Source organism: Anolis sagrei, chromosome 1 (genome assembly GCF_037176765.1).
Source record: "Anolis sagrei isolate rAnoSag1 chromosome 1, rAnoSag1.mat, whole genome shotgun sequence".
Taxonomy (NCBI): Eukaryota; Metazoa; Chordata; class Lepidosauria; order Squamata; family Dactyloidae; genus Anolis; species Anolis sagrei.
In genome coordinates this window covers 278020811-278034967 of record NC_090021.1, presented here as the reverse complement: position 1 = coordinate 278034967, position 14157 = coordinate 278020811, and the positions used below count along the sequence as shown (strand labels likewise).

The 14157-nt window shown below is 39.6% G+C and overlaps 1 protein-coding gene across 11 annotated transcripts in view; it reads left to right on the top strand.

Annotated features, from left to right (window-relative positions):
- PHF21A (PHD finger protein 21A) overlaps window positions 1-13484 on the top strand; it is a 137390-nt gene extending 123906 nt beyond the window's left edge. For 9 of the 11 annotated variants that reach the window (XM_067462743.1, XM_060764009.2, XM_067462741.1 and 6 more), the window contains 4 exons: window positions 1712-1867; window positions 4144-4219; window positions 4570-4673; window positions 6066-13484. In XM_067462743.1, the coding sequence (XP_067318844.1) occupies window positions 1712-1867; window positions 4144-4219; window positions 4570-4673; window positions 6066-6323 (594 nt within the window). In that variant the 3' untranslated portion in view covers window positions 6324-13484. The remainder of the gene's footprint in view (window positions 1-1711; window positions 1868-4143; window positions 4220-4569; window positions 4674-6065) is intronic. The other 2 variants (XM_060764026.2, XM_067462742.1) reach the window with 1 other exon arrangement.
- The last annotated feature ends 673 nt before the right edge of the window (window positions 13485-14157 follow it).

Sequence of the window (14157 nt, the reverse complement as noted above, 5' to 3'; positions counted from 1 at the left end):
GCCTTCGACAATAGAATTGCTATACTTTTACAAATAATCTTTCACTGAATAATCAATATGTTGGTCTTACTGATTTGTTTCAAAGAATCCTGGCAGCTTTTCTCTGTAGGGAAATTACCTTTTAAAAAAGGTTCAGAGTGCAATTTGTTTGTCAGTAGAAAGATGTACGTTTATCCCCCACCAGCACATGTGTAATATAGATGCCATAGTACTAGGATATATACCTGGCATATCCCGGTAGCATTTCCTAATGCTATTTATTAGAAATACTCATTGTTAACTTCAAGTTTTTAGGGATGGTTCAATCAGAAAGGGAAGAGGGGGCTTTAAGAGGTTGCCTGAAGAACCTACACATCCCAACTGCTAAAGAGGCAAAGCAGGAGCTCCTGATAAGAGGGAAGCAACTCCCTTCCCAAACTCCTTTCCACTTTTTCACCAGTAGTAGAGTAAACGGACTCTTCTCCATCTTCCTTCGGGCCCAGTAGCTTCAGGAAGCCATCCATCCCAGAGCCATCACCCAGAGCCATCAGTCTTCACAAATTGCCATGCAACATTTGCAGTGGCTTTTGGGAGCATTTGGAATTCTGTGGGGCCAAAGGGAGCCCACAAGAAGCCGTCGTCTAACAAGATTTGAGGGGGTTTCCTGCCTGACATCATCATCATCATCATCATCATCATCATCATCATTAAAAGCATTTCAATACAATTTAAAATCTACAAAGGCTTTAGCCTGCTGATGAAAGGACAACAGAGAGAAGGCCATTCTGGTTTCCCTGGGAAGAATGTGTTTGTTTAGCCAATGTAGATAGAAGGGTTTTTTGTCCTACAGTCTGAATCAGCGTGTTGGGGGTACATCAGAAGTGAAATCACACCACTTCTGGGTTCCATTTCTACTGTTTTCTAGCTTGTTTTTGAAAAATTTTGATTTGATGCGATGAGAGAAAAGATATAAACCCACACTTTTTTGGTAGCTTAGATACATTTGAGGTAAAAATCACCTGAAGGCTACCCAGAAGTTAAAAAGTTTAATGAAGGAGTAATCCAGGGCTTTTGTTGTTCTGGGAGCCTTTAGGAACTGCAAAAGTAAGGCTCAGGGCTTTATCCAATTTATCCACTGAAAGTGAACACAGTGGCAAACAATGAAAAACACCACCAAAGCTACATCATCTTTCTTTGTATGACACTCTTTATATGTTAATTCTAAGCCTTGTCCAGCACTTTGAAGTGCATATTCTTTCATTGTCTTTTGTAAAAAAAAATGTGCCTATGATTTTGCAACCTCTGCATCTATTCTTAGTAAAGCCAAAGTGGCAACTTCAGGCTATGATGGGGGACATAACTGAGGGGCTCTAGTCTTGTATCATATTTTAAAAGACTGGATCACTGGAGCTTTCTCTTTCAGCCTAAAATTGTTTTCTTTGAAAAACAATAAACGAGATCTCAGTGATGTGGGCTTAACCATTTGAAATGGCTCTAGTTAGCAAAGGTACATTTTTCAGGAAACTGTGCAAAAATATATATTATGGCTTTCATCTTAGGAATATACTGATTGTAGCTGTGGCATGATTAGTAGTTTTCCTTTCATGTGTCTTGAAGAAAGCATTTATTTTTAGACTCCTTCCAAATGTACATTACTTTCAACATGAGTGGTGGTTACAAAAATTAAACGTTAACTCCCCACCTCTCTTACCCCTTCCCCTTAATGTTATAGGGTGATATCCATGAAGATTTCTGCAGTGTTTGCAGGAAAAGTGGCCAGTTGCTGATGTGTGACACATGCTCACGCGTATATCACTTGGACTGTTTGGATCCTCCTCTGAAAACGATTCCCAAGGGCATGTGGATCTGTCCCAAATGTCAAGACCAGGTATCGTTTGACACCAAAGGAGATGCTGCTCAAGTCAGTCATTGCATTGGACAAAATGATTGGGTCACACAGCCAAGAAGGGGCCAACAACATTTGCCTGTATCTCACTTGTGAACAGATGGGGTTTTGTTGTTGTTGTTGTGGATGTTGATGCAGCCTTGCTGATGTTGTCAGCCTAATCTCAAAGAGCTTTCTGCACTTTTGCAACATATGAAATGTTCAGGACAGAACTCAGATTAGGTGCGGCTATTTCAACAGAAATATTTTCCCTGGGATCATTTCCAATAATGTTTTCCCAGAATAAACATAACAGTTTCATTAGAAAGTTCCGTATTAAGGCCTACATCATAGCAACATTATGGAAGCTCTGTGCTTGAATGATAAAACTATGTTCCTGGTTTGAAAGTGTTATTTCCTGTTTAATTGCATGGTACTTGCTTTTAAAGTAGTTGTTATACTTTAGAAATGTCATTTTTGTGGCTGCTACAAACAGTGTTGCTTTGGTTGAGATACTAGGAGATAGTCATTGAAAAACTATAGCAAAATGTGTTTCAGGATGTCCCTCAAAAACAAAGATTTTGCAGTTCAATAGACATTTCCCATGTTTTTATAATAGAACCAATTAGGAAATGACATTTATAACCCAGGAACAAAAATCCTGTCACACGGTGTAATGCTTCTACATGAACAATAATACAGGAAGGTCAGCTGGCAGGAGAAGGATATCTAACTCTGCCCCCAGATTTTTTTCATCAGAGCTAGCTCTGAATACAAACATGAGGCAGGTTGGGTGTGTGTGTGGGGGGGGGGGGGATTTCAATAAGTGTTTGAAATGCATAAAAAACAACTGGTTAAGCCCACACACTTTGCTCACCTCTCCATTCTCACTGGCAGATGGACCACCCTTGGCCCAATAGTTAAAAAGCAAAGACATTTGTAGGAAATGCTGATTTGCCAAAGTGACATCTAGTTCTCTCCATGGAGACTGCTCTCTGCTATCAGACTGTGTGTATATATTGAGCTACTTGCCTCAGCAGTTTGCCTATGAATTACAAAGTCACAATCCTCTCTGCTGGCAAGTTTAAGATCAGATACGTTGTCTTTGCATTCCTGTTCAGCTTGTTAAAATTTCATCAGCAGAAGCTGTTTGTAGATGCACCGTAATGTTCAAATTGCTGACACTGTGATTAAAGAAGCCTCCGTTGTGGGAGGCATAGTGCAGATGTGTGCGCATTTCATGCTGTTAAATCATGTGGGCCTTTTCAGATGATTGTGGAATTTTTTGTGTAGAGCAATAAATGAAATGTTTACATGCTTAGGGAGTGTGGTGAGGACGGTGGTTCAGTTGTCCTTTTTCTGAGTAAAGCTGCTGTTGAGGGATTTTTTTCAGTAATTCTCTCCTCACTTTTCTAACCTTTTTGTCATCACATTCTGATTGCTGTACTTGAGCTAGTTGTGAATATCATGGGCACATACGAGTTAGTGATTAACAAACAAATCTCCCTTCCTCTTACCAATTTTAAGGAAATTTTTTATAGTATCTGACCACTCAGCTCCAGAAACAACAAGAGGAAAAAGCATTCTATGCTCTCTTTTGCTCCTCCTCCCCAAGTCTTTTACTAGTTTGAATTAGCTCTTCCTCCCCAATACTTCCATGAGTTTTCTGTAATTAAATTTATTGATTGATTGATTTATTTAGATCTTTTATATCCCATTCTTCTCTACCTCTGTGGAGGGACTCAGAACGGCATTCTTTTTACCTTATTCTTGACATATATATTTTAAAATTGCATCACATTCTCTTGCAACACACACAGGTTTTTCTTTTCATCTTGCATACAGGTATACATTCATTTTATTTCTGTTATTTCTCCATATACATTAGCCCACCCTCTTGCATTACACAGGGATGAGATGTCAGACCACTTATGCAAGCCTGAGACTAGAATCAGCCCAAATGTAAATCTAAGCATAAACTGCAATTCTTTTCTTGTTTGGAAAGAACGTTCTAAGAAGGAAATTGCCAAGAGGCTCTTTTAAGAATGTCTTTAATGATTGCTGTGAAAGGATCTCCTTTGTATGTTTTTAGTGGAATGACAATATCTATCTGTTGCAGCATAAGCAACAAAGAGGCCATGTCCATGAAACCTGGAGTTATAATGGAATGTGTGGGGTTTTGTGGAGCTAGGAGATGCTTGGTTCTTTTTGTCTGCACCTCCCTCTGTCCTCCCTGGAGGTAGACTGTGTTGGCCAATGTGCCCATTCCTTTCTTTCAGATGCTAAAGAAAGAAGAAGCAATTCCATGGCCAGGGACTTTAGCAATTGTGCATTCATACATTGCATACAAAACTGGTAGGTAACAGTTCTTGGCTTGATTTTCTTTTCTTTGAAAATGTTGTTTGGAGAAAGGGAATAGGATGTTGTTGTTTTCAAAAGAAATTAAGAGCTGAATATATGATGTCGCCCTGAGAGAATCTCATGTGACTACATTTATGCATGCTTTGCATCTTGAAGTATGGTTCAGTGTGATAATTTCTGGTCTTTAGTTCTGCTGTCCCATTACGGAAAAGAACAGTGACCATATTGGCTAGGGGATTCTGGGACTTATAGCCCAAAAATAACTTTTTCAAGCTCCGGGAAAACAGCTGAGCAATTATACCTTCAGGGAATAACTGATACAATTGATTTTCTCCCTTATGTAGCAAAAGAAGAAGAAAAACAGAAATTGCTGAAATGGAGTTCAGATTTAAAACAAGAAAGGGAACAGCTAGAACAGAAAGTCAAACAGCTCAGCAACTCTATAACAGTAAGTACCGCTCTGGCAAGCAATAGTTGGTTTATACACTCTGTGTTCTGCAGGGAGTTGTACTCATGAGGTCTCAAATATGGCCATTTGCTTCCTACGGTATCACTTCTGAGACTTTCTTTACCATCACTGTGCATTTATAAGAAAAATGTTATCCCTGAAATATTTCCTTAGATCCACTCTTTCAATTAGTAGGATGCCCTATTTTCTAAAAGTCACAGTTCATGGTATATCAATTTAAATTGTTTTAAATTGATATACCACAAACAGTGACTTTATGGTATAGCAGTTTAAATCACACAAATAAAAAGGTTATGTGCATGTTTTTCTAAGAAGAAAAATACAGTATTAGAGTAAGTCAATAACGTTTTATAAGACCAAACATCCCTACACCTAAAAAATGATATTTTAACCTCTACATTCCTTGAAAATCTCCTGAATGCCACCCCTTTTCATTTACAGAAACATCTTGTCCATCCCACCTTCACCCATTGTTCTAAGGCAGTGGTTTTCAATTTGTGGCTCCCCAGGTGTTTTGCCCCACAACTCCCAGAAATCCCAGCCGATTTCCCAGCTGTTAGGATTTCTGGGAGTCGAAGGCCAAAACATCTGGAGACCCAGAGGTTGAGAAACACTGTTCTAAGCCTCTATGTTGAAGTTCACTAACTCATAGCTGAGCAATAATTTGTAATGCTTTTCCTGAGAAGATCCCATCCAGAGATGTGTTGCAAATTATTATCTCCCTCTAACTGATTACAGTATATTCTGGCGTATAAGACTACTTTTTAACCCAAGAAAATCTTCTCAAAAGTCAGGGGTCGTCTTATACGCGGGTGTGGTCTTATGCATGGGGGTCGTCTTAACTCTATATTTTAACTGGAAAAGTTGGGGGTCGTCTTATACGCCCAGTCGTCTTATATGCCGGAATATACGGTATATTTCTGAATAAAGTAGTTCTTCACCCTTCTTCTCCCCAAAATAGATGGCTAGATTTTGTTGCTGGTTCAGCATCTCAAAGATAGCATCACATGCTTGCTCCCATGTTGGATATATCCAATTTTTGACTCTGCCATTTCTGGTAGTGTTGTATATCAGCTGAGACATTGGGTTAAACTAAATTCCTGTGAAGTTTTGTACAAGCAAAGCTCTGTCTGTGCAGACACACGTTCTTTGCGACCTATATCCTGTAGCTATGGCTATTAAAACCCTCCCTTGAGAAACAACTTCCTTGTTTTGGAACAGACTTTTCTGCAGTATCAGGTGCATACCATCTGTGGCATGAAAGCCACCTGTTTCTACAGTTCTGGTGGCTGATGAAGGAAATTGTTCTTGACTTTTGAAGTCTCTTTTTATTAGCACAGTCATTAAGTGCTGTCTTCCAATTTCCTTCAGAAATGTATGGAGATGAAGAACACCATCCTGGCAAGACAGAAAGAAATGCACAGTTCGTTGGAGAAGGTAAAACAGTTAATCCGCCTCATCCAGGGCATCAGTCTTTCAAAGCCCATGAACTCAGAGGCCAGCTCACTAGCCATTTCCAATGGCATGGACACAACCAATAATGCGAATACCGCTGCCGCCTCCAACCCAGCCTCCTCCCCCAACCAGAGCTGCATGGTGAACTGTAACAACGGGAGTGAGACTAAATAACAGAGCACAGGAAGAAGGAGCTGGGGGAGACGGCAGCAGCAGCAGCAGCAAGGAGGAAGAGCGAACCAATGAAACTCTTGAACAGCGCAGCCGGATTTCTTCTGGAAAGTGCAGAACTCTTGGGTTCCAGAACGAACGTGAAGATGCTTGTGCCAGGCGGCACCAGAGTTGCCAATGGATCCTTCTTATTCTGTGTGTACATGCAAAGTTTGGACCATGTTACATGAATAGTGCCAGCTGGAGGTTCTTAGCCAGCACCATGCCAAGTTAAATAATATATTTACTCTCTCTATATTTTACACCAGTGTGTGCCTGCAGCAGCCTCCACAGCCACTATAGGTTTGTTTTATTTTTATTTGGGGGTGGGGAGCAGGGAGGAGGAGCAGGTTTCAAATCTTATCTGCAGACCAGTTTGATTAGTTAGAGGAAATTCAAAGTCCAAAGAGCCTGTGGGCTTTTCCTGTTTCTAAATTCTCTATACTTAACTAAACCAAAAATCCAGAAATATAAATTAACACATCCTAGTGTCAGAAGGGGTGGGGTAGGGGGGAACAAAGCCTATCTAATAAACAGTATTTACTATTTTTTTCTTTTGGCAGAAAGTAAAAAAAAAAATGAATGAGGGAGGGACTTTTCACTACATATCCAGCAGGATACAGAAAGCTGTTACTAAACTGGGGTTATTTTCTGGGTTACCTCCGCCCCTCCTGTCTTCAAATTGACAAATATATTGTTGATTATGTCCCCAGGCTGATCCCAGGTAGTTTTTCCTAAGGAGAATAGAGAGGGAGCGGGGACTGATACAATCAGCCTGAATTTTTGAGAAGCGGGTCAAGACTGGAAATTCCAACATTCTTCTTTCTCTTTTATTCATACATTTGTCAAGCAAAACCAACATCCCAAACAGTACAGCACATGTCCCAAATGTATTGCCCAAATAGTTAAAATGCCTGTTTCATTTCTTACCTTTCTCTTTTGGTTACAAATGTAAGGAATAGAAAAACTCTTTTTCAGGCTGACAGTCCAATTAAAGAGGTAGATGGGACCTTGCATGGTATAGATTAGAAGTAATAGTGTCAGTGAGATACAGTGAGTCTTTGTGAGTCCGTGTGTCATCGTTTTGGGCACTGTTTTTTATGCAAGGGCAAAATCTTTGTATCTGGGGGAAAAAACAACTTTTTTAAATTAAAAAGAAAAAAAAGATATTGAGGTCTTCCTAGTGTTACTTAAAATAAGATCAAGGTAAGAAACATTGTAAAAAATTACAAAAGTGCTATTTGTTTCCTAAACAAGTGATTTCTATTAAAAAGGTGTCAGAACTGGAGAAAATGCTGTCTACTTAGACTTTTTTAACAGATTTTGCTTATGGTTTTAACCATTCTGCTGTTCTCCTGTTTGAAAACTTCTTGGTATGTGTTTCTGGAAATTGTCATATCGAACCTGTATGAAAGCTACAAACCTTTTTTAAGCTGGGGGGCCACTGTTTTGATTTCCTTCTTTCTTATCTTGCGTGCTTAAAGCACAGAGAAAAACATCATCAGCATTATTAACTCCTTTTATTCTATAGCAATACAATGCCAAAAAGTAATGAGCAAATGGGCCTGAAGGAGTTGAGATTTGCTTCTGGGTAGCACAGCTTGTCTATCTTCTGCTGCAAATAGTCATAGTTGTTTCCATACTGTAAAATTCTGACAGTGGGCATCCCGTGGGTGTGAAGTAAGTTTATGTATTTGAATATAGCCAGTCAACATTTTCAAATTACTCCAATTGGTGATAGCTGTAGTAAACCATGGCAGAGTTGACTTCAGCCTCATCAAACCATGCATAAGTAGATCTCTTCATTGAGCCCCTCTAGGGATGGTAATTGCATGCTTTCATTGGTCTATGTTTAAGAACTATGCATTTATAAGCACTTTAGTTGTATACTCATTTGAACTTTCTTCATACCACATCTGTATTATCAAGCCAGTTGTTTTACTTTCTCTTTGCAACCATTTTTGTCTTGACAGGGATTTCTCAAGCTCCAAGATTTATTTGGTTTTGTTTACTATTTTTGAAGTTCTATATAGCTGGTATCTTATTTCATGCTATCAGTGAAATGTAAGAATGATTCTTGTTTAACAGCTCTGGAAGTCAAGTCTTACCATAAATTGTTGATATTCTGTAGTGAAGCTGTGTGTCTTAAGAACCAGGTAGCATTAGTTAAGTAGAACCAGAAGGTAGCCTGAACACTGCTGTGTTTTTCCTCATCACAGCAGCACACAGAGAAAAATAAGGGCTCAGAACATACTGTCACCTATCAAGTCAGATGCAGCCCACTAAATGTGAAAGAATACAGGTGCTGCTGCCTGGCAGGGAATGTTAAAAGCCATGTGGGGTGGCAAGCATTGGGTTTGATGAGTCATAAGATGTGGAGGCCTACATCAAGGTCCCCTTAAGGGCAAGGGGGTAAAACACATAAGATCTCACACTTTGGACCATAAGTAATGGCCATCCTTAAATTACAGAAAGAAACTACTTGTACTCTGGAGAATGAATCATTTGTATTGCTCACAGAGGGAGGGAGGTTAATGGAATTTCTTGATACCAACCATTCCAGTGAGCCATCCCTTCTTTCCCTGTATCATGGTGTTCCTTTCTCTCGCAGGAGCAGTTTCATTCAGGATGGCCCAAGTGTTTGTGAATCCAGGGAATGGGCCTTATGACCTCTTAGAGCTTATTAAATTGACCTGGCTGCAAAACTTGACCTGGAGTTTATATTAAGAAAAGTAATATAATCTTATTGGTTTCATTCTCCCTTCCAAATAAAAAGGGCTGAGGTGTACTAGGGATACAGTTTGTTGAGGCACTTTCTCACGTGCTGAAAAACCAGCTTTGGAATCTTTCCTTATCATCTGAGGCAATTTCTCTCCTTTGCCTTTGGCCTCCTGTGACTAGTAGCGTCAGTAATAAAACTCTGCCTGTAGAGTGCAGCAGCCATCCAGCATGTTAGAATGTGAAATAGTTAAGGCAAGCATGGCTGTATAATGCCCAACCTAATATTTTACAATTTTTTCAATAATTGTTGCAACCTCTCTATATTCATTTGTCCGTGCTTCTGTTGAGGAATCCTTCTTGGCAAGAGGTAAGGGGAAATGGTAAGAAGGGGGACAAACAGTGGATAGCCTAATTCCATTTGTCTTGGTTTCATATAGAGGGAAATTTTTTGCTGGATTTGATTTATGGTATGCAGGGCAAAGGAAAGAATAAATGCAGTCAGTTCTTTTATACTCTAGAGGTGAATACATACATTGTTTGTTGACTAGGAAAGCCCGAGTGTATAAAACACTGTAGTTGGCATCTGGGTTTCTGTTTTTTCACCTTGAGAGTTGTACTCAAAATGTAAAGGAGCTACAGAGCATTTGTGAATAAGAGTAATAAGATAAAATCTGCCCTGTTCAATAATGGATTGTCATTGCAGATGATTTTCTTAGTTAGAATCACCCGTGCCTCACTAAGTGCAGAATAGTATTTGCAAAATTACTGGGTTCATTCGTCAGTGGAGGAACCTGCCAGAGAAATACCTTTAGTGCTGTGAAGCATCGATGCTTTGTGCTTCGGGGTTGAATCTTGTTGGCTAGTTGCTTTTACTCGGTCACTTTGTCATTGTCGTTTTCTTACTCCTCTTGATGTTTTGTATTGACTTCTGTACGAGATTGAAGTCCCATATATACAGGTTGCTGGGGATGTGAATCTTGGACCGGGTTGCACATATTTTACCATGTGACAAGCAGCTTTAATTTAATGCTCCCCAATGTAAAGACTGAAAAATGCATTGGGTGAACTTGGTGGACCACTAGATTTTCTCAGCACTCAGTTGTGAAAGTGTAGTGAGCATTAGTTTATTATGTGCTGGCAAGTTGGCTTCAACTCATGGCAAAAACGAATTGAATGGCCTTCAAGGGACACAGTTATAAACAGCCCTGCTTAGGTCTTTCCAACTCAGGACCATGGTTATTTAGATTGAGTTGATCCACCTGCTTTCAATTTTGCCAAATACTATCATGTCATGAGTGATGTTATCATCTGTCAAAGTATGGTGTATAGAGAGAATTCAGGCTTGTTCTTGGATTCATTTATTGGCTTCTGGGCTCTCGATGGTATCCCTACATTGCTCCAGCACCACATTTCAAATGAATGTTTTTTCCTGTCCCCTTTCTTCAGTGTCTGGCTTTCTCCCACATACATGGAAACTGAAAATACTATAGCATGGATGAGCTTGATTTTGGTTTTTAGTGATATTTCTTTGTTTTTAAGCATCTTATCAGTTCCCCCATTGTTGCCCTTCCACGTTGTAATCTTCTGATTTCTTGACTATAATCAGAAGTGAGCCAAGAATATAGAAAATCTTTAGCAATATCTTTATCTCAATCGCCCACCTTAAAATCACATGTTTGGTGGTCGTTTGTGTTTTCTTAATATGCAGCTGCAACACCTGCATGTGCACTTTCTCCCTTAATGTTCCAAATCATTGCTATTCCTTGCAAGTAGTGCCATGTCCTCTGAAAATTTCTCACCTTTCTCGTTTTTTACATCTCTTCCTTTACGAGTCTAGTGCTACTTTCTATATGATATGTGATGCATATCAATTAAACCAACAGGGTGCACCATTGTCTGACTTTCTTGCCAAGTGGAAGCCATTCTGTTTTCTATATTTTTGTCCTATTGGTGGCCTCTTGTCCAGTTTAGTGGCAATAAAAATCCTTTAAGCATTGCCAATATGTTATATTTTAGAAATTTGCATATTATGTGTTAGAAAGTTGTGGGTATACAAGGGCCAGCTCTGTGGTGCCTACAGATAAATGCCAACATCCTCTCCACTTTTAGCCCAGCACGGTATATCCTACATTTACATTTTCTGTTTTTATTCTGCTTCTTAGAAAATGTAAACCAGCTCTTTTTGCTGCCTTATAAAGGGGCTGGGCAATTTTTTAGTATTTGACAACCATTTTGTCCTCCTCTAGAACTTAAGTATGTCATCCTTTTCTGGTACTTTTATGCAACGTAGCTTGCGGTTTTTCTGCAAATCTCCTAAATGACTCTTTTAAGGTAAAAAGGCCCCCTTTTATTTGGGGGAGCAAAAATAAAGTAGGGTTGGTGGTAATGGGGTACTACACTATGACCGGCATGCAACTCTTGACATTCCTATAACTACCTTATTCATTCTTTCTTTGTTCAAGTTTATGTTTTAATATATGCCCTATATCAATCTAAAGACTTGGGTTTGAAAATCATGTTCCTCCACCACAGTTACTTGCTTAACTCTCCACAGCAAAACTAGACCACAAATATATAAGTATAAGAAGAGACTCTCCTTCTTCAGTCAGGATTAAGGTATGCACAAAATCTAGCTTTTATTTTCCTAAGGTTTCTACCAAAAAACCCCCAAAACTATGTGGGTAAATCCCCGGGCTCTGCAAGTAAGGTTGCAAGCGAAATACTAGGACATGGAATTGGAAGGGGTGTGCTATGGTCTTACAGATATTTTGGGACTGAAACTCTGTCTCCCCAACCACTGGTGACACCTGATGAGAATCAGAGACCAGCATCTGGAGGATCACAGATGCTGATTCGCCATTCCTGACCATAACATAACTGCATCTCTACTTCCTGCCCTGTTTACCTACTTGCAGAAGATTAATGGAAAGTTTTTTAAGTTTCTGTTCTGTTATGCAGGTGCTGGAATAATTATTTGTGTTACCAAGAATGGACTAGAGCGCATTTCCCAGGCTGAGACTGGCAGTTTGTGCCTCTTGGCTACAGTTGTTTGCTTTCCTATAAATTCCCCAGGGACTAGCAGTTGACGGCTTGCGGCCACACTCCATAGTCACCACTTCAATTAGCACTAACATATACAGCGAACATGGCACTTTAACTGCTGCTTTGTGCATCAATCTTGGTAGCATTTGCAAATGGTTGTATTTTAATTACTATTACACCCCTACTTCAATGACTGTTTTGGGAACAAGACTAGCACTGACACCAACATTTATCATTTCAGCCATCCCTAGCCTCTCTTTGAAATTTAGATGGAAGACCCTTACATTGTGCTGATCCTTCCTTATACAATAGTAAGCTCCATATCATTGTTCCACTCCGTTCAACTGGTTTACACTATACCTACATATCACATCAACTGAAGGAGCCTAGTTCCAAGAAATGTTCTCCCGCAAGGATCAAACTCAGTTTTCTAGTTACTGCTGGTTTTTGTCCCACGGTTTAGATTGAAAGAAGCAAGAGTTGGTTGAGTTTAACCCTTTACATAACACACCACAAATGCTACTTTATATTATGAACAACAAGCTAGTGGGAATCAATCAAGATTAAGAATTCGCCATCATAGGTATTATTACATTTGGAAACGTATCAGTTTGATCATAAAATGACCTATCAAATGTTGAATACTCTTCATGCCTCACTCATGCTGTCAAGTGCAAACTACAGTGTGTTTTCGATGTTATATTCATTTGTCACCTATTTTGTAGTTCCATTCCATTTTGCAGCAGCAGCAGAAACTGCTGTGGATGACTTAGTAACTACCCATTCTGTGTTTAACAGCAGGTGTCATTCATAATAGTAAAATTGGACTCCTCAGAGTAAATTGGGCATGCGTAAAGACTATTGCCCAAACAATCTCACCGCCTTTGTTTTTTGGGGCAAACGTGTATTGATGTACTGAGTCACAGACCCACGCCCGCCCTCAACTCTTCCTCTCCTGATGTTTGTATTAGACAAAGTCAACTACAGTTAGTTACACTGTCTCTGCATCCTGAATTCTGTATAATTTGAAAAGCCTTCTTTAAATGAATTGGGTATAACATGACTTCCACAGATGGACATCCTGTGAATGGTATGTGGATGCATGTCTTTGGACATTTGGCTAGGCAGGATATTTTTTTGTTGTTGTTAAAGGTTTTTTTAAAATAATAGCCTGGTGCTCATAGTGATTTTTCAGTCTCTTTGCTGCCTTCTTTCTGTAGCCTTCCAGTCCCTTGTGGGTTTGGTACATTGTGTTTAGATTTAGTCTATTAAAGTGGGGAGAAAGAAAGGGGGTGGGGACGCCACAATAAATGATCAATTTGTATTTATTTAACATTTTACTAAATAAAACAATAAAATCTCTTGCCTTTGTAGTGAGCTTTTTCATACAACACTCACTGTCTGTCATGTTGTATTAATGCCGAACAAAAGGCAGGTGGAATAAAAAACAGAGTCTGTGTCATATATTATGAAGCAGCCCTTCTGTCCAAAGGCATAGTTCTAAGTTGAAGCCTTGTATTCAAAGCTGGGTTTTAGACTAGTTGTCAGAATATCAGAACCAAATGCCCCTGCCCCATTTCATTTGATTGTTCTTTTTAGACAAACAATCCCCCCAAATTGTTTTTTTAGGTAAAGGTAAAGGTTTCCCATGTTAAGTCTAGTCATATCCAACTCTAGGGGGTGGTGTTCATCTCCATTTCTAAGCCAAAGAGCCGGCGTTGTTCGTAAACGCCTCCAAGGTCATGAGGCCAGCATGACTGCATGGAGCACTGTTACCTTCCTGCAGAAGCTGTACCTATTGATCTACACTTCCATGTTTTTGAACTGTTAGGTTGGCTGAAGCTGGGCATAACAGAGGAAGCTCACCCCGCTCCCCAGATTCAAACCACCAACCTTTCAGTCAGCAAGTTCAGCAGCTTAGCAGTTTCACCCACTAGGCCACCAGGGGGGCTTGTTTTTTTACTTGTGTTCTTTCTTTGTGGATCCTCTTCCTCTTCCCTCAAATCTTTTCTCAGTCTGTTTACTCCTCCTCTCT